Raw genomic sequence first — 24,608 nt, forward strand, 5'->3', positions numbered from 1 at the left:
AATATTGTGATTTATCATCCCTGTTATAGTATTATTCATAAGTCAATTTATTTTTCACCATCTTTCCAAGTTCTGTACCTCAGGTCCAAAAGAAATGTAGAAAGAATATACAAAATGAAAACACCAAATACATTTGTGATCTATTTCCATTTGTTATTTTCAAAAGGAAATACTGACATGGATGTTTACAGAGCATAGGTCACGTTTTTAATTCCAGTAGGAGAGATGTACTTTTTTTTGTGCTGTATTATTGGTTACTGTGTTATTTCTGTTTCAAAAGGCAGCAATCAATAACACTTTAATATCTAAAGAGTGTTTATGTGATTTTATGTTGTGAAATGAATACATGCATAATAATCGTAATAATCGTGTAACCGTGATTATTCCTCAGACTATAATCGTACCAACAAAATCTATAATCGTTGCATCCCTAGTACCTGGTCTTTAAAAATGTTCTCAAAATGTTAGTCATGGAACTTTTTAAAAATAGTTTATTAAGTGTTACTTGTTTCAGAATGTTCAGGGAACATTAGAAGGTAACATTCTCAAAATGTTTGCAAAATGTAATGTTTCCATGATGTTGGCAGAAAGAAACATTTTTAAAAGCTGGATGTTTCAGAGAACATTCAGAATGTTTCATAACCAATTGGGAACATTAGCAAAACATTCGTTTTTAAACTTCTGACAAATCTCTATGAAAGTTATCAACAGACGTTCTTCTAGTAGTATTAATATAACTTTAATAAAAGTTCTCAAAATGTTAGTTATACATTGTTGGTTTGAATTCCGTTTTTTAAAAGTTACTCGATTCAGAATGTTCAGATAACATTCAAAAGTAACATTCTCATTAATGATCAAAATTGAATATTTGTTTTTAAAATGTTTAAAAAAAGTGGAACGGTCAGAGTACATTCAGAATGTTTTCAAAACTTAAAAAGAATGTTTGAACTTTGGCTATTGTTCTGACAAGGTTCTCTGAAAGTTTTAATCAAACATTCTTTCGCTAACATAAATTCGTTCAGATTGATCTGGTCTTTAAAAATGTTCTCAAAATGTGCACAAAAACCTTATTTATACATCATTCATTCATGGAATGTTATTCTGAATTCTGTTTTTTAAATGTTACTTGTTTTAGAACATTAAGAGAGCATTCAAAAGTAACATTCCCATAACGTTTGCAAAAAGATAAAATGTAACATTCGGTTATATTTGCGAAAACAAATAAAAAAACCCCGGACATTTTGAACATGACAACGTTCAGAATGTTTTCATAATTTAATGTGAACATTAGCAAAACGTTCAAATCTTTGTTAGCTGGGTTGCTGGATATTCAAATAAAAATGAATGTTTTTGCAAAGACGCTAAAGTGAAAAGTGCCATCCAGAAGTGTTCTTCATAACAGCCTGGTACCTTGTAAACATGACATTGCAGGGCTGTGCTGCCGGCAGCAGCATTGATTGCTTGAGTCTGCAGGCATCCTGAAGTATTGGGTCAGTGACATGGAACCTGCACCGTTTATTGATCTGACAGGAAAGTGCTTATTTTAGGCGCTTGGAATGGTCAGGCCATCTCAGATGTGTATTGACTGCAGGATGCAGAACATACAGCTGCTATTTATAGCTGTTGCACAGACCAGCTTTATGAGACACCCACACATTTTCTTGCTCAGAGGTTGTTCTGTCATTGCTCAGGGGTATTTAATGGAGATTTCAAGTTTTAACTTTGTGTAAGGGTGTATTCACACCTGTTTTGTTTGGTTCGATTGACCCCCCTTGGTGCGGATCTTTTGGGCAGGTGTGAATACAGCAATCACACTCGGTTGAGGACCAAACAACCGTAGAGAGACCCGGCTGAAGAGGTGGTCTCGGTCCACTTCCAAACGAACTCTGGTACGGCTGAATGGATGAACCAATGAATGGATGACCTTAAGCACACGTGTGGTTTTGTTTACAGTTTCTGATTCACTTGCAAAAAGGGCGGTGTGAAAGTGAACCGCACCAAACAAACAAAAAATCAACATTGTTTTTGGTCCGGACCAAAGCAAGTGAACTAGTGGACTTTCCTGGTGTGAATACAACCTTACACACTATCCTTCAAAACTTTGTGGTCAGTAAGATATTTTTTGAAAGAAATTAATGCATTTATTCAGCAAGGATGCATTAAATTCATCAACAGTGACAGTAGGACATTTATAATATTACAAAAGATTTCTATTTCAAATAAATGCTGTTCTTTTGAGCTTTTATGTTAATCAAAGAATCCTGAAAAAAAAAAATCATGGTTTCTACAAAAATATGAAATGGCACGACTAGTTTCAACATTGATAACAATCAGAAATGTGTCTTCAGCAGCAAATCAGCATATTAGAATTAACCCCAAATTTTTGAACGGTAGTGTATTTTCAGAATTTATTAAGAATAAAACTAAATGCAAATGTTGTCCTATTGTAAGAATGTAGAGCTACTGTATAAAATTAATGTGCATAGCCATTCAGATATTGGACAAATTGGATGAGAAACATTTGACATCATATATCATAAAGAGATTTCGCACTTTTGTGTTCATTATGGGCCTTTTCCTCACGGTGAAACATCTGACACATTGGAGACTTTAGCTCAGATATCTATTTCCTCTCTATTTAATCTCATTTCTTTCTTGTAATTGAGATATTAAAGCTTAGTCTGGAGTTTTTGGGGAATTATAAAATATATCAGTTCTGTATTTCATCCTCAAAAAATGTAAATATTGTGATACCTTATATTGTATCATTGCATCTGATTGTTTGAGCATCTGGTGTGAGTTTGGGGCGGGACTGTCTGTTCGCTTGACCAATGGCAGATGGGCAGTGTCATTATTTTTGCCATTGATTTTGGTGATGCTGGTGGCGCAGAGATGATGCACTTCAGCTTTAAAGAGACCTCATTTTTTATTTTACTGTATTGAGGCTTGTGTCTGTTCTGTTCCCTCACATGAACCTTTGAGTGTGTGCATATGCATGAGTGTGTGTGTTGTCTCTTTACAGGATTGCAGTGTAGGATGTGTGCAGATCCACATAGAAGGAGAGCATGTGGCAGTTTGGTCAAAAAAAGAGAGGATTCAGGATAAAGAGATTAGATCTCATGCAGATTACATGCTATTCATATTTTATGCAATGCAAAAGGCACTCATCTGAATAAACACCTTGTGTGACAGAGAGAGAATATATGAACCTTATGCCATTTTAAGGAAATCAAGACTTTATTTGCATTTGCTAGCTTAACTAATCATTTATAGTGGTTAATAAAGCAATAAGCTACTGTATGCGATTAGTTATTTAGCAAATTATTCAGTCTTGGTTTTTCCACAGCTAGCCATATTTAGGCCATGTTCATCTTTTAAACTGATTAAACTGAATTGTTTTTACAGTAAACGGATTCATGCTGATTCTAAGCAATTTTTAGAAATTTTTGATTATTGAAATAAAATAACAGGATTCTTTTTTTTATTTGTATTTTATGTTGTAAAACAAAATTTGAACGTCTCTTTAAACAGTGTTAACCGCAGACCAGCGTTTAGGCACAAAAATAAAAGGGAATTTATCAGGATGATTGTGCTGTAAGTGAATCTCATCAAAATTACAGTTCTGAGCTCAGGAGCTAAGTTCACAGTAATAACACTCTCTCTCTCACACACACACACACACTCTCACACTCACACTCACACTCACTCACTCAGTCGTCTAGAAGGTGCCCTTGGGTTTTTTCCTTCAGTACGTCAGTGTGTGGGTGTGAAGCGTGAGCTCTCGTCTGTGTGAGTTACTGTAGCTACTGTCAACTGGCTGAGCGCACACACACACACACACACACATGTTCGTTTTTGTGAAAAGTGGGGACATCCCATAGGCGTAATGGTTTTTATACTGTACTTACTGTATGTGCTATTGCCCTACACCAACCGTACACCTAAACCTACCCCTTACAGGAGACTGTGCATTTTAACTTTCCCCAAAAAAACCTCACTCTGTATGATTTATAAACGTTTTGAAAAGTGGGGACATGGGTCAATGTCCTGAAAAGCAGGGTTCCACAGGTCCTTAAAAAGTCTTAAATTTACTTTATCAAATTTAAGGTCATAAAAAGTCTTAAATTGTACAAGAAAATCTTAATTATGATTTCAAGAGGTCTTAAATTTGGGTACAGACCAGAATCGCGATACAGCTTAATGTGACGATTAAACTTCAAAAGGCTATAAATAAATATGAGCGCTGCACGATTCAAAGTCCAGTGCTGCGCTGCTTTGTGTTCTGCTGTTACCGGGAAACGTTCCGAAAGCCCCTCCTGCTGGCAGGATTTCTAGGACCCTATAGTTTTTGTTTGTTTGTTTGTTTTTTAATTATTTTATTTTATTTATTTATTTTTTGCATGTATGTATTATGTCAGGTCTTCCAGCCAGTTCTATCAAACCTTTACAATTAATCCAGAACGTGGCAGCAAGATTAATTTTTAATGAGCCAAAAAGAATGTAAGAGAGAATGAAAAACGTCACACCTCTCGGTATTCTAATTCTATTCTTAAAAAAAACAAAAAAAAAAACTTGTCCCTTTTAGACTTGCACACTAGCTTTTCTAATCTTTTTGTATTCTATCTGTTTTCTTTTTATTTATTATACAATTAACAAAAGCAAAAAGGCCTCTAACACTAGCTTGCTCTATTCTTTCTATTCTATGTTTTCTTTTTATTTATTATATAATTTAAAAAAATCTCTTGCTACATGTACTGCGTTAGGCTAAATGAGACTTGTTATAGCACTTGCATATCATTGCTCTTTTGTTGATTTTGATTGCTTCCATTGTCCTCATTTATAAGTCGCTTTGGATAAAAGCATCTGCTAAATGACTGAATATTAGTGGCTCATACTATTTTATAGCACTTTCTATTCAATTCTGTATATTATTATTTTTAAGGAATTATGTAGTTATTTAATTTTATACACTTAATTATTGTCCTAACCAACTCCTAACCCTAAACATACACGTTGGTAACCCTCTTCAAATATTTAACCTAATTTATTTCAATATATTCAATATATTCTGGTTTAAAATTCAGTTTTCTTGGAAAGAAGACTTGTGTCTATGCGAGACTTCAGTTAATTAGCTGCATCGCTTCACGTCTGATGTGCTGTTTGTTTGCATCTGTTTGTTTGTTTGAATCAGGTCTCCTCTGTTGGAATAGATGGTGCTGTCCCAAAAAATAGGGTCCTATGCAGTCCTAGAACTGCAGCCTCCAGTATTGCAGGAACATTGGGTTGTTTTTGTTCAGACCAATGCAAAACTCAACCCATGTTTTTAACCTGCAAACACGCAGAGCTGTAAATGTGAACTGGTGGATCAATAAGGAGATAATTCATTATAAAACTCTAAACAGTAAAATGTGTTTGTGTTATTTAATTAATATAATAATTTATTGATAATTGTTTAAATTAATATAATAATTAATACTTTTGACACATACATTTTCTTAAAAAATGGTTCAAAGGCTGAAATGCAAAAGTGTATAATTTTATAAAACTTTTTGTTTTGTGAAAACTTCTATCTGAACTGTAAATCATGCTTTTTACATTGATTTTACAGTTTACCATAGACATTGCCCTACCCTGCTCATATGGTATTAATTTTATTTGTGCAGGTCTTAAAAAAGGTCTTAAAAAGTCAACCCTGGAAAAGTCACCTTCACCTTGTAATACCTATGTCATATACAAATCTATGTCCTGGCTTTTCACAAAAACGTGCACACACACACAGATACACACACACACACTGTATTACCTGTAGGCACTGAGGAACGTGAATTTCAGCTGCTAGTTTTGAAGTTTAGGATGGATTTTAGTGAGCTGCTCTCAGAGCAGGTGAAAAGATGAATGGAATTGAAATGATTTGCATCTCATTTATGTTTATGCATTTGGCAGATGCTTTCATCTAAAGTGAATCACATGCATTCAGATTATGCATTTTTTGTTTTTGTAATCAATCTGTGGCCTGTAGCACAAAGCGAGATGAACAAACTGAGTTTCAGAGTAGGCTTGACAAAACCAAGCAAGATCAGGATCAACGAGCTCACAAAGCTCAATAAAAACATTCTCTGTCAACTCAGAGTTTGAACCAGAGTTTGTGATTAACTCTGGAGCGTGTACACCTGAAAGTGTGACACGTGCAGAAAACAGCCAATCACAGGGAACACGGAGAGCATCAGCAAAGCGTCAGTTGGATTCACTTCCCGTGAGAGTCAGCGCAATTCACTTTTCCGCTGAAGATTAAGAGATGTCGTTACTAAAAATGTAATAAATTTAAATGCATTTACAAGGCGGGAATAAACACTTCTGCTTGCAGCAAAAGTTTGAGAAGGCATCAGAAAGAAAATATATGACTATGCAAAGGAATTAACTGAATTTAATTATTATATATATAGTTTCACACAGAGCTCAAAAGGAAAACATATAAGTTTAGTCATTTTAAAGGTTGGATATATTAAAGCTTATCTATATGTATTTAATTTAATTTAAATGCAAATCTTAAAATGAATTGCCACTTCATATAATAATTATATGAATACATTATATGAATTTTAAACAATTATAATTAATATAATATAAATATAATAAATAAGTAGCTGCAAAAGTCGGGCAATTTTGTCTCTTAAATTCTTTTACTCTAAACTGCTTTAATTTGGAGCGAGAGATACGGGGGAGTGGCTTCATTGCATCAGATAGGCTATATGTCACTTTGCTCACAGCTGATTGGTCCAGTTTGGGTTTGCGATCTCTAACCCAGAATAAAACCTGCTCCGGAACCGTGTAGCGTAAGTTACCATGGTGATGAAACCCGCTCAAAACCAACCCATCTTCTTGAGCCCGAAAACTCAGAGTTTGCTCAAACTAAACCAATCTTTTATATTGAAGTCAGAATTAAAAGCAAAATCATAATCTTAATACATGCATCTGGTCCTATTGTGTTTTAATAACATCTTTGATTTAATCGTCATTAGCTAAAATACTGCTATAGAGTTCAATTCGTGTTTGAATCAGTTCGGAATGCCTGATTCAGTGAATCAATTTGATTAAAAACTCTGATTCAGTCTCTGATTCATTTCTATTATCACTCAAAAATGTGCCACTGAAGAGGCATTTTTCACATTTTAGAAAAATAAATATTGCTGATTATTGCTATTTATGCATACACATTTTTAATACTGTATTATACATTTCGAATGAAGTTTATTCAAGTAATTACAGGAAAATTCATACACTATACCATTCAAAAGTTTGAGGTCAGTAAGATTTTTTTTAAATGTTTTTGAACGTCTCTTTTGCTCACCAAGGCTGCATTTATTTGATCAAAAATAATCAAAACATTTCATGCATCCTTGCAGAAGAAAAGTTTTAACTTCTTTCAAAAACAAAATCATTGTACTGCCGCCAAACTTTTGAGTAGTTGTGTAAATGTTGACATATGTATTGAATATTACTATTCTAGCATAGTTTGCGTGTATGTGTGAAACAGTAGTATTGTATGTTTTTTGGTAAGACATTATTTCTGCTCTTATGTAATTGCTCTGAGGGTTGATCTTGGCTCGGCACCATCTGTTTTAATGTTGCGTGTTTTTCAGTAATGAGGTGCTAAAACACCAGCTTGTTGCGATTAGCAGCTGGTCAGTAATGCTGTCTGTTGAGGACAAATGCACAAATCCAGCCTGCTTTCGTTATGCACTGACATGAAGGGAATCTCGACTAGAAACTGCTTTAACCCTGTTTATTAGACTAGCAGCTATTCTTTTGCACTAATTAAAGATTCCCTCAAGAGCTCATTATGACACTAATTTGTTTTGTGCTGAAGCTGAGCGATGAGTAATTGTATTCTAGTTGTATTCTTGCATGAAATATATGATACCAGTGAATGATTTGAAGTTTGCTATATTTAAAACCTGCATTAAATAATCAGATTGAAACTCTTATACTGTACATAGACATCTTCTATAACATTACATCCAACGCTGATTGATTAAACTTGAAGAAAAGCAGTTTGATCTTTATGCAATTGGCAGATGTTTTTATCCAAAGCAACTTCCATACTGTCATTTTTTAGGGTTAGTTTTTTTTTTTTAAGAAAGTAGTATTTTTATTCAGCAAGGATTTATTAAATTGATCGGTAAAGATATTTATGATGTTAGAAAGGTTTTCAATACATGCTGTTCTTTGTATTCATCAGAGAATCAGCATATTATGATTTCTGAAGGATCATGTGACACTGAAGACTGGAGAAATTCAGCTTTGCATCATAAAAATAAATTATATTTTACAATATATTCAAATAGAAATCAGTTATTTTTAAATGGTAATAATAGTTCACAATTTTACTGTTTTTATTATATTTTTGATCAACTAAATGCAGCCTTTGTGAGCAGGAGATCAGTTCTTGCATTTTGTGGTGTTTGATATGACTTTAAACAGTGGAAAATCAATTATTGATCATATTCAATTGTCATAAAATGATGGACAAAAACAACAATGGCCTGTTTGATATTAATAATGTCCTTTAAATATTAGATTGTAAGGTCACTGATACCTGTCTAGCACTGTCTTTTTTTGTTTGTTTTTAAAGAGAAAGTGAAGTTAAAATTCGCTGTCATGAAGCTTTCAATATGAAACTCACAACAAAAACAAAAAAGGTCTTTGTTGAAGAACACAAGTCGGTTTGATTTCATGGAGAGGCTGCTGCTGTTGGCTACATTAGTAACCATGGTAACTGGATTGTAGTTGGATTGCACTTTCATTCCCATGGAAAACAGAGCAATACATCGAGGAACTGGATGAAAATGCAGCAGTGTCCTCAAGCAATGCTTAAGCATGGGAATCGTATTTTGTTTATTATTATTTACTTGCTCTCATGTCATTTCAAACCTGTGTGGAGCTCAGCAACTGTATGACAATGTCCTAGCAACCACCCATAATCACCCATAAATTATTAGATTGTCTCATCAAATGTTTAAAAATAATATAATAACAATAATTTAAATATTTTTTAGTAGTAAATAGAATGTACATTTTAATATTGGTAATTTAGTATTAATAATAATATGACATACTGTCAGTGTTATTTTAGTATCATTGAGATATTATAGTTTTTATTAATATTTTTAAATTAGTTTTTATTTTTGTATTTCTGTTTTAATTTTAGTTGTGTATTTTTGTCATTTTTATTATTATTTTTTAAATATGTCCATAGTTTTAAGACTTTAAGATATCAAGCGTGTGATCAGTGTGTCTCTGTATGACGGTCCGGGGCAAATGCATCTGTCAGTGAGACGCATCCATTGCGCCTGTCGCTCTGAGACAGACCTTCACACTGACATCTCTCTCTCTCTCTCTCTCTCTCTCTCCACACAGAGGAATGATGAGGAGGCCGTGGTGGACAGAGGAGGCACTCGCTCCATGCTTAAAGCTGGACTGGAGAAGGAGGAGCTAGAGGGTAAATACATACTAAGAATTTAAACAAATATATATTTTTTGAGACATTTTTAATTTATAAATATCATATGTGTGATTTTGTTTTTTTGCAGTTAATTTTTTTTGTCATGCATGCATGCATTTATTTGACCCAAATTCTAAGGCATTAGCGTTCAAAAGTTTTTTAAAGGAATTCATATTTTCATTCAGTAAGGATGCATTAAATTGATCAAAATTGACAGTGAAGACATTTATAATGTTACAAAATATTCCTATTTCAAATAAACACTGTTCTTTAGAACTTTCTGTACATCAAAGGATCCTGAAAAAAGCTATATCATGGTCATATAATTTCCACAAAAATATCAACTGTTTTCAACATTGATAATAATCAGAAATGTTTCTTGAGCAGCAAATCGGTATATTAGAATGATTTCTGAAGGATCATGTGACACTGAAGACTGGAGTAATGATGCTGAAAATTCAGCTTTACATCACAGGAATAAATTATATTTTAAAATATGTTTACATAGAAAACAGTTATTTTAAATGCTAAAAAATATTTCACAATATTAGTATTTTTACTGTATATTTACTCATGAAAAATAATTTTTACTGTGCAGCAACCTAGTGGAAAAAATATTTTAAATATGGCAGATCAAGTGAGTGGATGAAAAATGTCAAATATATTTAATCTGCATATATACACATATACCAAGACAATATTGATAAAAATAGCTAAATCTAATTCATTTAAATATTTATATTGATATAAATATACATATTAATTACAATGAATAATATTAATGTTAAAACTACCAGATACACTATCTCTTTACTTGTTACATTTTTTTTTATTATTATTATCAATATTATAAAATATTACATAATATTAATTTTAAAGAGACAAAATTCACATTGACAATGTACATTCTCTTTACACTGTGTAATGTGTTTTAGACTGACATTTTTCAAATTGAAGAGATTTCAGTTTAGAATATGGATTTATTGTATAATTATTATTGTTGCTGGAGTCTAGCATCAAATCGACAGCTTTGAGTGTATTAAATGAGCAGCTGTGATGCGTCATCAGTCACGTACAGACGTAATGCTCGTCCTGTAGCCGCTGCTTCTCTCACACACAATAATAACGAGCTGTTTCAGAGCAACGGCGGCTCAGAGAACTTAATGTTAGTCTGAGAGGAAAGTCTGTGGGTGGCGAATCAAGAGAGTGTGTGTGTGTGTGTTTATCTGCCTCTGAAATGTCATGAATAGAAAAGACTGGTGGGAGGACGGAGAGCTAGTATTTGAGAGCGTTTCACAGGGGAAAAGAGCAGCTACTGGAAGCATCTTCTCTAAGCATGGCAGATGACGTCACTGCTCTCCTGCCCCGGATGCTATTTTTACATCCTACTGTGTTTGTTGGTGAGAAAGAGGCAGAGAATAATTACAGTATCCAAATTAGAATAATAAATGGGTCATCAAGACTCTTAGTGTCTAAACAGAGGCTCCGTGTCCTACACATGTCAGAAATAATCACACGCTTTTCTGTTTATGTTTGTGCCTGCTTTATTTGCATTAATTATGAGCATGTATCTCTAACTTTGGCTGATGAACTTGAAGACCTCATGTCTTGATGAGTGCATGGTTTCTTTTTTTGTGTTTATGTATTTATGTATTTATGTATTACAAAACATTTACATTTATGTATTTGGCAGATGTTTTATCCAAAGTGATAAAATTAAAAATAAAAGAATAAATAAATGTATGTTACAGGGGTGTAACTTACTACTAACATTGTATAATTTTGTTTTAAATAATAATAATAATAATCATTTCTTTTTTAAGTAAATAGAATGTACATTTTAAATGTGAATTTGTCTCTTTAATATTAAGATTAATATTAATTGTCACAGGTGTGCAACATACTACTAATATTATATAATATTTTACATAATATTTTAATAATAATAATAATTACATTTTTAAGAAAATAGAATGTACATGTTAATTGTGATTTTTTTCACTTTGATATTAATAATATAACTTTTACAGGGGTGTAAAATTATTTTAATATTAGAATATTTTATATCATTTTATTGTATTAATAATTTACATATTTTAAGGTAAATAGAATGTCTTTAATATTAATATTAACACTAATGGTTACAGGGATGTACTTTAATATCAATATTATAATATTTTAATAATAATATAATAAATTTTTAGGTAAAAAAGAATGTGCATTTTGTCTCTTTAATTTTAATATTAATATTGTCACTGGGGAGTAACATACTATTAAAATTATATATTATTTTATAATATTGACAATAATAATGAGAATACTTTTAAAAGTAAAGAGAATGTTCATTTTAAATATGTATTTTCATATTAAATTTCATATTTCATATTATGAATTCATATTAAATAATTAATTAGTTAGCCACAAAATCCCATTTTGATTTCATAAGGGTTTTGAATATACTATGTTTGGTCAAGAACACTTCACCAATCCATCACTCAGCATTATAATGTGTTGACAAGTTTCCAGAGCTCAGTTTTCATGATGTGTGACAGCATCAGGCAGATTCACTGTTTACCAGCGTTTCACTGACAGCACAGGCTGGCGTTATGAGGATATTACCCACAATTCCATGCAATAATGAGCTCACTGTCAAGATATATATATATATATATATATATGTGACCCTGGACCACAAAATCAGTCTTAAGTCGCTGGGGTATATAGCAATAGCCAACAATACGGGTACAATATGGGTCAAAATGATCAATTTTTCTTTTATGCCAAAAATCATTAGGATATTAAGTAAAGATCATGTTCCATGAAGATATTTTGTAAATTTCTTACCATAAATATATCAAAACTTAATTTTTGATTAGTAATATGCATTGCTAAGAACTTCATTTGGACAAATTTAAAGGCAATTTTCTCAATATTTTGATTTTTTTTTGCACCCTCAGATTCCAGATTTTCAAATAGTTGTATCTCGGCCAAATATTGTCCGATCCTAACAAACGGCTTATTTATTCAGCGTTCAGATGATGAATAAATCTCAATATTGAAAAATTGACACTTAAGACTGCTTTTGTGGTCCAGGGTCACACACTTAACAATTAACGGCACCCTTTTATTCAATACTACCTCCATTTGCCAGTTTAACAGGTCAAAATTTTCTCCTATAATGCCTTAAGGTTAGAGAACACCTGACAAGAGATCAGAGACCATTCCTTCATCCAGAATCACTCCAGACCCTTTAGATTCACAGCTCCATGTTGGTGCTTCTTCTCTTCAGTTCACTCATGTTCTACAGGGTTCAGGTCAGAGGACTGGAATGACCAGCAGAAGCTTGGTTTTGTGCTCAGTGACCCATTTTTGTGTTGTTTTTGAGGTTTGTGTTTGGATTATTGTACGGTTGGAAGATCCAAACATGGCCCATTATAAGATTTCTGACAGAGGCAGTCACTTATTGATTTTTTATCTGTTGGTATTTTGATTATTTTAAACAAGATGTCCAGGACCTCCAGCAGAAATATAGGCCCACAACATCAAAAATACAGCAGTATATTTCATTGTACACATGAAATACTTTTTATCCCTGTGTTCACCAAACCCATCTTGAGTGTTTGCTGCTAAAAAGCTCATTTTTTAGTTTGATCTGACCATAGAAGCCAGTCCCATTTGAAGTTCCAGTCGTGTCTGATAACTGAATATGCTGGAGTTTGTTTTTGGATGAGCGAGGAGAATTCTTCTTGAAACCCTCCCAAACAAAATGTGCTGATGTAGGTGCTCTTTGACTATTTGTTTTTAAGGTTTTCTGACCCCGAGACTCAACTATTTTCTGCAATTCTCCAGCTGTGGTCCTTGGAGAGTCTTTAGCCACTCAAACTCTCCTTCTCACCGTGCATTAGGACGATATAGACACATGTCCTCTTCCAGGCAGATTCGTAACATTTTATGTTGATTGGAAATTCTTAATTATTGCCCTGATGGTGGAAATGTGAATTTTCACTGCTCTAGCTCTTTTCTTAAAGCCACTGCACTAATTTGTGAAGCTCAATTATCTTTTGCTGCACATCAGAAATACATTCTTTGTTTTTTCTCATTGTGATGGATGATTAAGGGAATTTGGGCTTTGTTTTCCTCCTATTTATATTTCTGTGAAACAGGAAGCCATGGCTGGATAATTTCATATTCATAATCACCCTGGAGTGCTCAAAATTGTGCATATGAATGGGAATATACTTCAGAGATATTTTACTCATAAGAATTTCTAGGGGTGCCAATAATTGTGTCCAATGTGTATTTGAGAAAAACATTTATTTCATAATGATATTTCCCCCCATTTTAAATTCTTATTATCCAATGAAAGGTTAGATTTTTGTGAATTTTTTAAATAAAAGATCAAAAGGATTAACAATGCAGATTAATTTTCACAGCCTTCTTTGATCATATTTACCAAGGGTATATATATATATATATATATATATATATCTTTTCATGTGACAACACTGAAAAAATGACACTTTGCTACAATGTAAAGTAGTGAGTGAACAGCTTGTATAACAGTGTAAATTTGCTGTCCCCTTAAAATAACTAAACACACAGCCATTAATGTCTAACCGCTGGCCACAAAAGTGAGTACACCCCTAAGTGAAAATGTCCAAATTGAGCCCAAAGTGTCAATATTTTGTGTGGCCACCATTATTTTCCAGCACTGCCTTAACCCTCTTGGGCATGGAGTTCACCAGAGCTTCACAGGTTGCCACTAGAGTCCTCTTCCACTCCTCCATGACGACATCACGGAGCTGGTGGATGTTAGAGACCTTGCGCTCCTCCGCCTTCCATTTGAGGATGCCCCACAGATGCTCAATAGGGTTCAGGTCTGGAGACATGCTTGGCCAGTCCATCACCTTTACCCTCAGCTTTTTTAGCAAGTGTTTGGGGTCGTTATCATGTTGGAATACTACTCTGCGGCCCAGTCTCCGAAGGGAGGGGATCATGCTCTGCTTCAGTATGTCACAGTACATGTTGTTCATGGTTCCCTCAATGAACTGTAGCTCCCCAGTGCCAGCAGCACTCATGCAGCCCCAGACCATGACACTCCCACCACCATGCTTGACTGTAGGCAAGACACACTTGTCTTTGAACTCCTCACCTGGTTGCCGCCACACACGCTTGACACCATCTGAACCAAATAAGTTTATCTTGGTCTCATCAGACCACAGGACATGGTTCCAGTAATCCATGCCCTTAGTCTGCTTGTCTTCAACAAACTGTTTGCGGGCTTTGTTGTGCATCATCTTTAGAAGAGGCTTCCTTCTGGGACGATAGCCATGCAGACCAATTTGATGCAGTGTGCAGCGTATGGTCTGAGCACCGACAGGCTGACCCCCTAACCCTTCAAACTCTGCAGCAATGCTGGCAGCACTCATACTAGGGCTGGGCGGTATATCGAGTTTGTACGATATATCGATATATTCTTTATAAGCGATACGATATGAGGCAATACCATTCATATCGATATACAGTAGTTTGAAAACAAGCGCATCTGAAAATGCAGCGGAGGACACAGACTGAGCTACTGCAGAGAAAGTGCATAATACAATTGGTTCTAAACACGTGACAAAATTTATATGAAGGGCTTTAAACTAATAGGCTTCTATATCTTATGAGTTTTTAGTTTCAGTTTAAAATGGCTCTGACAGAAAGGCTGCGTGTGCCGCTGACAGAGACTCGCGCGCTGTTTAATGTGTTTGAGTTGTGCTGTTTTCCTAAATGCATAACTTACATTTCATCTTTAAATGTTAGAAAGCCATGGAAATATTTCCATTTTGCTGTCAGAAGTGCGTGAGCCTTCTGCTTTGAGATTCTCCGTTAAACTTCACAGACTTCATTGAACGAGCGCTGCCGCGTGCGTACGCGCCAAACAGACACTCAGTGTAATAGGACCACAATAATTCTGACTAAAATATACATTTTGCTGAAATATTTGTAGTTGGACAATAAATGTGTCATATGTAGAATTTTAAACCTACAAGTGAGTGTATTTGTATGATAGCACCAACTAAAGTGACTGTAACGGAGTAATCAAAACAGCCTTTTTAGTCTGTGCTTTTTTTATTATTTTCATTTTTAGTTTAGTGAATTTAACTTCTGCTTTAAAAGCAAGTTTATTTCTTTTAATCCAAATATAAAAGCGTAGAAAATACCGAGATATATACCGTATACCGCAAATCAGCCAAAAAATACAGAGATATGAATTTTTGCTCATATCGCCCAGCCCTAACTCATACGTCTATTTCCCAAACACAACCTCTGGATATGACGCTGAGCACGTGCACTCAACTTCTTTGGTCGACCACGGCGAGGCCTGTTCTGAGTGGAACCTGTTCTGTTAAACCGCTGTATGGTCTTGGCCACCATGCTGCAGCTCAGTTTCAGGGTCTTGGCAATCTTCTTATAGCCTATGCCATCTTTATGTAGAGCAACAATTCTTTTTTTCAGATCCTCAGAGAGTTCTTTGCCATGAGGTGCCATGTTGAACTTCCAGTGACCAGTATGAGAGAGTGAGAGCAATAACACCACATTTAACACACCTGCTCCCCATTCACACCTGAGACCTTGTAACACTAACGAGTCACATGACACCGGGGAGAGAAAATGGCTAATTGGGCTCAATTTGGACATTTTCGCTTAGGGGTGTACTCACTTAGGTTTAGACATTAATTTACACTGTGTGTTGAGTTATTTTGAGGGGACAGCAAATTTACACTGTTATACAAGCTGTACACTCACTACTTTACATTGTAGCAAAGTGTCACTTCTTCAGTGCTATCACATGAAAAGATATAATAAAGTATTTACAAAAATGTGAGGGGTGTACTCACTTCTGTGAGATACTGTATATGTGTGTATATATATATATATATATATATATATATATATATATATATATATATATATATATAGATAGATAGATATATCTATATATATATATATTAGACTGAGCTGTACTGAAAATACTGCTTGTGACAGCAAAAATATGACTTTTCCTCATTCACTGTTGCATACAAATTAACTTTCAGCTTTTGAATAAATATCATTTGTTCAGATTCAGACACATAAGGGTTTATTTAGATCAGCCCAGGAGCTGCAAAATGGTACATAAGCAAAATACACTTCGCATGTTCTTGCATGGAGGATGTATTGTGCATAAAGAAGAAAATGTGAAGTGACAATTTCCTAATTTTTTGCTAATTCACTGCTGAAGTGTACAAGTGGTTGCTAGGCAGTTGCTATGGTGATCTGAACGGTTGCTAGGAGCTCACCATCAAGTCTGTGATACAATGTTGTTAACGAAAAATGAAACTTTTAAAAATAATTTTTGTTTACTGAAATATGGCTGAAATATAATATAATATAAATATTATATGAAAAGCTTAATCTTAAAAATAAAAACTTCAATCAAACTAAATAAAATTCAAATTTAAATAAAGTTACTAAAGAAACATTAAAGCAAAAACTAATAAAAATGACAAAAGCACATAACATATTACAAAACGTTTAACTAAAATTAAAATGATAACTGAAAACATAAAAATAAGCAAATACTATAATAGTTCAAGCAGATATAAATAGTAGTATATAAATTTTATTATAAATACTATACATGATAAATTATAGTATAAATAATATAAAAGTATATAAAAATACTAAAATAACACTGTTGTTTATTAATAGAAATAAAGTTGAAATAAATAAATGTAGGCAAAATAGAAAGATATAAATAGATTAAAAAAATAGAAAACCTACATACAAATCGAGGCAAAAATAGTAATTAAATTAAATTAAATTAAATTAAATTAAATTAAATTAAATTACATTAAATTAAATTAAATTACCAAAGCACATAACAAACTTACTAACATTAAAATGGAATCTGAAAATAACACTGTTTATTACACCATATATGATATTCTGAATATTATGAGCATCTGCACGTCATCTCAAGTTTCACATGTCATGAATTTTCAGTGTTCGTAAACATACCATGTCAATCGTATAAAGTCTAAAGCTTTGGAAATGGATCTGTGAGCTCATGTCATTGAGCGTTTCCCATCGCAGGACAACGCTTTCAGTCCTTCTCATAATGTTATGTAATTCACAGAGACACCAGGAGAGCTTTATGATGTGATTTAAGCCTCATTTCATCCAGCTTTCAGCAGCCGTTTAGAGACATTTTACTGGCAGGAGCAGAAAGATATGTTTCTGTATGTTGCCATTAAATGTGTGTATGTTATGTTTTCAGACAGATGATATATAATAATATATGATGGACATATGTTATGTTTTCCCAGCACATAAATTAAAGTGAGTGATGACTGTTGTTTTAGCATTGTTCAAAAAGGATGAATAACTGTATGGGTTAAATATGTTTAGCAAATGTAATTATTGAACCAAAAAAAGAGTACACCAAAGTGTTTCTAGTGAATTATCCACTTCAAAACCTCGTGAGCTGCCTACCTAGACAGCAATAAGGTATCATATGTTTAAGGCAGCATCCGTTCCAAAAAGCAGGCAGCTGTATAATTATTTTATAATTGTGCTTTATAATTCATAATTATGAAGGAAAATTATTTCAAATGAGTCAAAGCATAATTATGCAGCCTTCTAAGACGCCTTCTTTTGGCTGAATACTAAAGCAGTACTGCATTTGTCATTTATGGAAAAGACAATCCCATCATACATTGCAATTCAGAGTCAGTAAAAAGAAAATCCATCCAGAAATGAACACAGTTAATTATAAATGCTGATTATGTTGAAATGTTGTGAAATGTTTTATTAATATACTTATATTTCATTCAGTGCTGGAAAATATTGCTCAATAATTGTCTTAAAGAAAAACTGAAATAAAAAAAATACATTTAATTAAAATAGAAAATAGAAACATTAAAAACAAAAACTAATAAAAATGATGAAAGTTTAACTAAAGCAAAACAGAAAATACAAAAATAAAAGCTAATACTTCAAATACAATAATAGTATATATGTAAATATTACTAAAATAACTCTGTGTTTCTCTGATTGAAATAAAGCTCAAATAAAATATGAATATTTGATGAAAAGATGAATAAATGAAAATTAGAAAGGTTTTCTGGCTAACTTAAAATAAACTAAATTAAACTAAAACTGAAATAAAAAGTAAAAAATTAGTAAAAATAGGAAAATTAAATAAAAGTATTAAAAATGACAACACAATGTATTACTAAAACCTAAATTAAAATTAAAATGAAATATGATAAACATGAAAGCCAATACTATAAATATTATATAAAAATAGATGACTATAATAATACTAAAATAAATAGAATACTACAATAGAAATAATATAGACATTATATTTGAAATACTATAAATTATGGTATAAATACTGTATTAATAATACTAAAATAACACTGCTCTGATATTCTGGCCTATCCTGGTGTTTTTGATCACAGCAATTCATTCACTGCTGGAAAATATTGCTCCAGAATTGTCTGAAAAAAAAATATTTTGCCCAGTATTTGTTATCCACAACTTTAAAATATTGTCTTTTAAAAAATATTTTATAGATGAGCATTTAGCATGTTCCAATTGCACTGAAAGATCATGTTTTTACAGTTTGTATGAGGTTTGATTTCAGTGAAAGTTATGTTTTCTGTTGTTGAAAAACTGCCAAGTGACCTCAGAACATGAACTAAATCATTTTCTATATTTTCTACCGTCTCTGAGTGCTTGTGTTTGTGTTTGATGGATAGGTCACAGGACTCTGTATATCGGGGTTCATGTTCCTCTGGGCAGAAGAACCCACCGCCGTCACCGTCATCACGGACACCGACACAGAAAGAGGAGCAGGGAGAGAGACTCGGGCGTCGAAGACGGACACGAATCTCCTTCATACAGTAACCATCCATCCTTCCTTCAGCTACTTTCTTACTCAGTGTTTTTGTCCTGTATTTCAGCACAAATATCTAAACATTCTTAACCCTATAAAGCCAGTTTCTAATCTGAAAAACCTGTCGCACACAATCTACTTCTCGCCTTCTGTCATCTACATTTTTAGCAAGTAAAAGGCCTTATAAATGTACAAACGTCCAGCTTCAGATCTGATTTTTCAGATTTCTTTCTGAACTGAAGCAGCTTAGGTTGATTACTTGATTATCAAGATATTATTTATTATAAATGTCATATTCAAATGCGAGCATGATCATCAGGCTTTTGAGGATTTATTTGTTCGTCTCTTAATCATCATTGTATTGCATTGCATTGTATGTTTTGATCATAAAACTAGGAATTTAAATATCATCTTAATAAAACATATTATTTTGAGATATAGTGTGACAGTTTGGGCCTCTGAATGAAATTGAAATGTTTTTTTCATCTGCTTTCTTACTTTATCATAATATATGAGCCATAAAAGCCTGATGCATCACATAAAAAAATGTAATAAAATAAAACATATGCAAACTTTTTTTTTTTGGTTCAATACACTGTTCCATTTAAAAATGTCTTTACAGGGTTAATTCAAGATACATTTACATACATTTACAAAACGATTTAAGATGTTGATTTTGTTTTCTAAAAAATCATCAAAATTAAGCAAATTTATGCTCAAAACAAAATCAAACAAAACAAACAATAAAATCTGCCAGAGAGGTAAGCAAATTGAATTTTGAATGAATGAATCTAAATAAAATGTTCATAAATTAAAAATGTAATACATTTATTTAAATAATAATGTCCTTTTTCATCTCAAGCAAATGTATCTTGAATTAAAAATATTTCGATGTTTTGCAAAAACAAAACAAAAATGTTTTTGCAGTGTTCTTTATTTTCTGTCCTTCCTTTTTTCTCTTTGTTTGCTGTCTTCCTCTGTTCCTTCTGATATCCTTTCATCATTTCTGTTTCCCTTTGACGGTCTGTCCTGTTGTATTATGTTTCTTTGAAGCTCTCTCTCTCTGTTTGTGTGTGATCTCGACAGGCTCTGAGTTGGAGTGTGTGTTGCTCCTTTAGCAGCTCATCATGATGACTCAGTCCTGCTAGAGAGCAGCTGCTTCTTTTCTGTGCTTTATTATTATCCACATAACATGCGTTGAACACAGAACAGTTTCGGGTCTCTGAAGCTTTTAGCTGCCTGTTTTAGCCATGTGACCTTTTGAACTGAGCTTGGTCGTTTATTGAAGTCATTGAAATGCTGTGTCACAGATACTCCCTCTCAGAGGGTTCAGTTTCTGCTGGGCACCGAGGATGATGATGAAGAGCACATACCACACGACCTCTTCACCGAGCTGGACGAGATATGCCTGCGCAACGGAGAGGATGCTGAGTGGAGAGAAACCGCCAGGTACTGACCCATGTGACTCGGTCATGTGACTTCACCTGTCTGGATTCAGTCATTCAATATGCACTTATGTGTCAAAGACAAATAATGATGTCTGAGAAGATAAAAAATCATTTTAAAAATAACATAAAATACAGATTTTTAAAGAAAATAATAAATATATATATGACAATCTTTAATCCTGATTTTATCAAATGTCTCCAAAAAAAAAAAAAAAAATGGGACAATCATCTAGTAAAAGTGAAAAAATGTTTTCATAAGCCTTGAATAGAATATGAGTGTATATATATTTATTAATTTATTTAAATATTAATATTTTAAGTCATAAAAAGGTCGAACTAAAAATGAAAATGAAATTAAAAATACAAATGTAGGCAAAAATATATATATATATAGTGGTGTGAAAAAGTGTTGGCCCCTTCCTAATGTTTTATTTTTTTGCATTTTTGTCACACTTTTACGACGGCGTTTTAGTGCCTCGTTAAAAAAAATAAAAAATCGAAGATTACGAGATTAAAGTCGTGATATTTCGAGAATAAAGTCGAAACTACGAGAATAAAGTCAAAATGTTACGAGAATAAAGTCGAAACATTACGAGAATAAAGTCGAAATATTACGAGAATAAAGTTGAAACACTACGAGAATAAAGTCGAAATATTACGAGAATAAAGTTGAAACACTACGAGAATAAAGTCGAAATATTACGAGAATAAAGTCGAAACACTATGAGAATAAAGTCAAAATGTTTCGAGATTAAAGTCAAAATGTTTTGAGAATAAAGATTATATAGTTATAATATTTTGAGATAGGCTATTCTAGCCTTTTGCTCATGCAAATGGCCCGAATTTGGAGCACCGGGAGATATTCCAAATCTCAGTTTTCGAAATCTGTCAGTTTTATAGCGAAATACAAACAATATGTAGGCTATATTGCAATAATGTGTTTGTTAAGCAGCATGTGAGTCAATCATCTTTCCGATTACAATAACGAACGACGAGACATTTTCATTATAAATTAGGCTAAACTTTTTTTTTTATGCCTTATGATGTTCCTTCAATTTATATCTTGCTATAAACTTGAAATAAAGAGCAAAAACACATTTATAATTTGTATTTCGTTATAAAACTGACAGAATTTGAAAGCTGAGCTGTGTGTAAAAGCAACAAAGCACAAAATTGTTGTGATTACTGGTTGGCTGGCGCGCTACAAATAATGAATGGAAGACATTAAATATTATGTCCTCATTTACAGTATACCATGAATAAAACAGTTTGTGAATAGTCACTTAATGTTTACAGCAGAAAAGACAACAATATAACGTATGTTAACAAATTTGAGTCCACTTCAACCTTTAGAACGTTTTATTGCTGTTTAATTAAACAGGCTGTGTGAGGAATGAAAGTTTGGGACGTTTTTGTGGAGCAGGTGGTGGAATTTTCACAATAATGTAATGAATTTATTCACATAAATACAGCGATCTGTCACGCCACATTAAAGATCTTGAAAATCACATTATTGTAAGACACATAATTTGTGTTTCGTTATAAAACTGATTTTGAAAGCTGAGACTTTGTTTTATATTAAAAGCACTAAAAGCACAAAGCTTAATTGCTATTGGGCGGCTGGCGCACTACAAATAACGAATGCAGTGGAATACATTAAATATTATTTCCAAGCATACTGTCCCCGTGAGTATGACACATGATATGATTTCTGCTAATAATCCCACATATATTTGTAGTGTATTAAAAAAGGGTTAAATAAGAGAGCTACAGCGCCCCCCAAAGGAATGTCGATTGAGTGTGTGAGCTGATGTTAAGATAAACAGTTGTTCCTGTTCAGTCTGTTAATAAATATCATATTCTTGATATTAAGCTGTTCCGCGAGTCCTTAAAATTGACATCCCAGTAAGATGATGCGGCCGCTCGGACGCAACAATATTCAAATCAATTCCGGTGGCCCGGCAACTTCTCCCGCTGCTCTCAATGCGGGCTATTTGCATGCGTGATATAGGCTATACTCTCAAAATATTATAACTTTAATTTCTACGATTTAAATTCTCGAAACATTTAGACTTTATTCTCGAAACATTTCGACTTTATTCTCGAAACATTTCGACTTTATTCTCGTAACATTTCGACTTTATTCTCGTAACATTTCGACTTTATTCTCGAAACATTTCTACTTTATTCTCGTAGTTTCGACTTTATTCTCGAAATATTCCGACTTTAATCTCGTAATCTTAGATTTTTTTTTATTTTTTAACGAGGCACTAAAACGCCGTCGTACACTTTAATGTTTCAGATCATTAAACAAATTTAAATATTAATCAAAGATAACACAAGTAAACACAACATGCAGTTTTTTATTATGAAGGGAAAACAAAATCCAAACCCACATGGCCCTATGTGAAAAAGTGCTTGCCCCCTAAACCTAATAACTGGTAGTGACAATTTTTTTCCCTTAATAAATAAAATCATCATTTAAAAACTGCATTTTGCATTTACTTGCATTATCTTTGTGTAATATTAAAATTTGTTTGATGATCTGAATCTTTTAAGTGTGACAAATACAGTGGGGCAAAAAAGTATTTAGTCAGCCACCAATTGTGCAAGTTCTCCCACTTAAAAATATGAGAGAGGCCTGTAGCCTCTTAATGAAGAAGTTACAGGTCTGTGAGAGCCAGAAATCTTGCTTGTTTGTAGGTGACCAAATACTTATTTTACGGAGGAATTTACCAATTAATTCTTTAAAAATCCTACAATGTGATTTTCTGGATTTTTTTTTCTCATTTTGTCTCTCATAGTTGAGGTATACCTATGATGAAAATTACAGGCCTCTCTCATCTTTTTAAGTGGGAGAACTTGCACAATTGGTGGCTGACTAAATACTTTTTGCCCCACTGTATGCAAAAAATTTAAAAATCAGGAAGGGGCCAACACTTTTCACACCACTGTATATATATATATATATATATATATATATATATATATATATATATATATATATATATATATATATATATATAAAAATAATAAAAATTACAAAAGCACTTAACATATTACTAAAATTTAAAATAAAATGAAAACCAAAAATCTAAAAATGAAAGCACATTTTATATATATATATATATATATATATATATATATATATATATATATATATAATATGGCATATAAATAATATTAAACTAACTCTCTGATCTGATATTTCCATCTGGTGCTTTTCAATAGTGTCTCTAAAAAGTGGAATAATCATATAGTAAAAAGTGATTTTCTGAAAACCTTGAATACAATATGAGTATACATATCCTAATAAATATTTTTTATTTTTTTTATTCTTGGGGTTATTTGATTTGACAATTAAAAGATATAATGTCATAAAAAGGTCAAATTAAAACTAAAAATAAACTAAAAAAAATAAAATGTATGGTATAATAGACATAAAAAATAAAACTAATAAATGACAAATGACAAAAGCACATAACAACATATTATTAAAACTTAAACTAAAATCAAAACTAAAATGATATGATATTAGAAAAAAGTTTAGTAAAAACAACACACAGGAGGCCATTTATGTATTTTGTCATATGACCAATGCATGTGACAAGAAACCCCAAGAACAGGAAATGGCATCACTAAATGGCCCTCGTGGAAATGTACCAAGGTCAGTACATAACAGGTTGTTAAAAAAAAGGTTTAGGACACTGCATGCTTAGTTCAGATT

At 32.7% G+C, this 24,608-nt stretch overlaps 1 protein-coding gene across 3 annotated transcripts in view; it reads left to right on the top strand.

The window, feature by feature from the left end:
• The window catches only part of slc4a10b (solute carrier family 4 member 10b), an 84,938-nt gene that overhangs the window by 22,831 nt on the left and 37,499 nt on the right, over nucleotides 1–24,608 (top strand). For all 3 annotated transcript variants that reach the window (XM_058786621.1, XM_058786622.1, XM_058786623.1), the window contains 3 exons: nucleotides 9,418–9,499; nucleotides 19,297–19,440; nucleotides 20,744–20,882. In XM_058786621.1, the coding sequence (XP_058642604.1) occupies nucleotides 9,418–9,499; nucleotides 19,297–19,440; nucleotides 20,744–20,882 (365 nt within the window). The remainder of the gene's footprint in view (nucleotides 1–9,417; nucleotides 9,500–19,296; nucleotides 19,441–20,743; nucleotides 20,883–24,608) is intronic.

This window comes from Onychostoma macrolepis, chromosome 09, assembly GCF_012432095.1.
Source record: "Onychostoma macrolepis isolate SWU-2019 chromosome 09, ASM1243209v1, whole genome shotgun sequence".
In the NCBI taxonomy this organism is placed as follows: domain Eukaryota; kingdom Metazoa; phylum Chordata; class Actinopteri; order Cypriniformes; family Cyprinidae; genus Onychostoma; species Onychostoma macrolepis.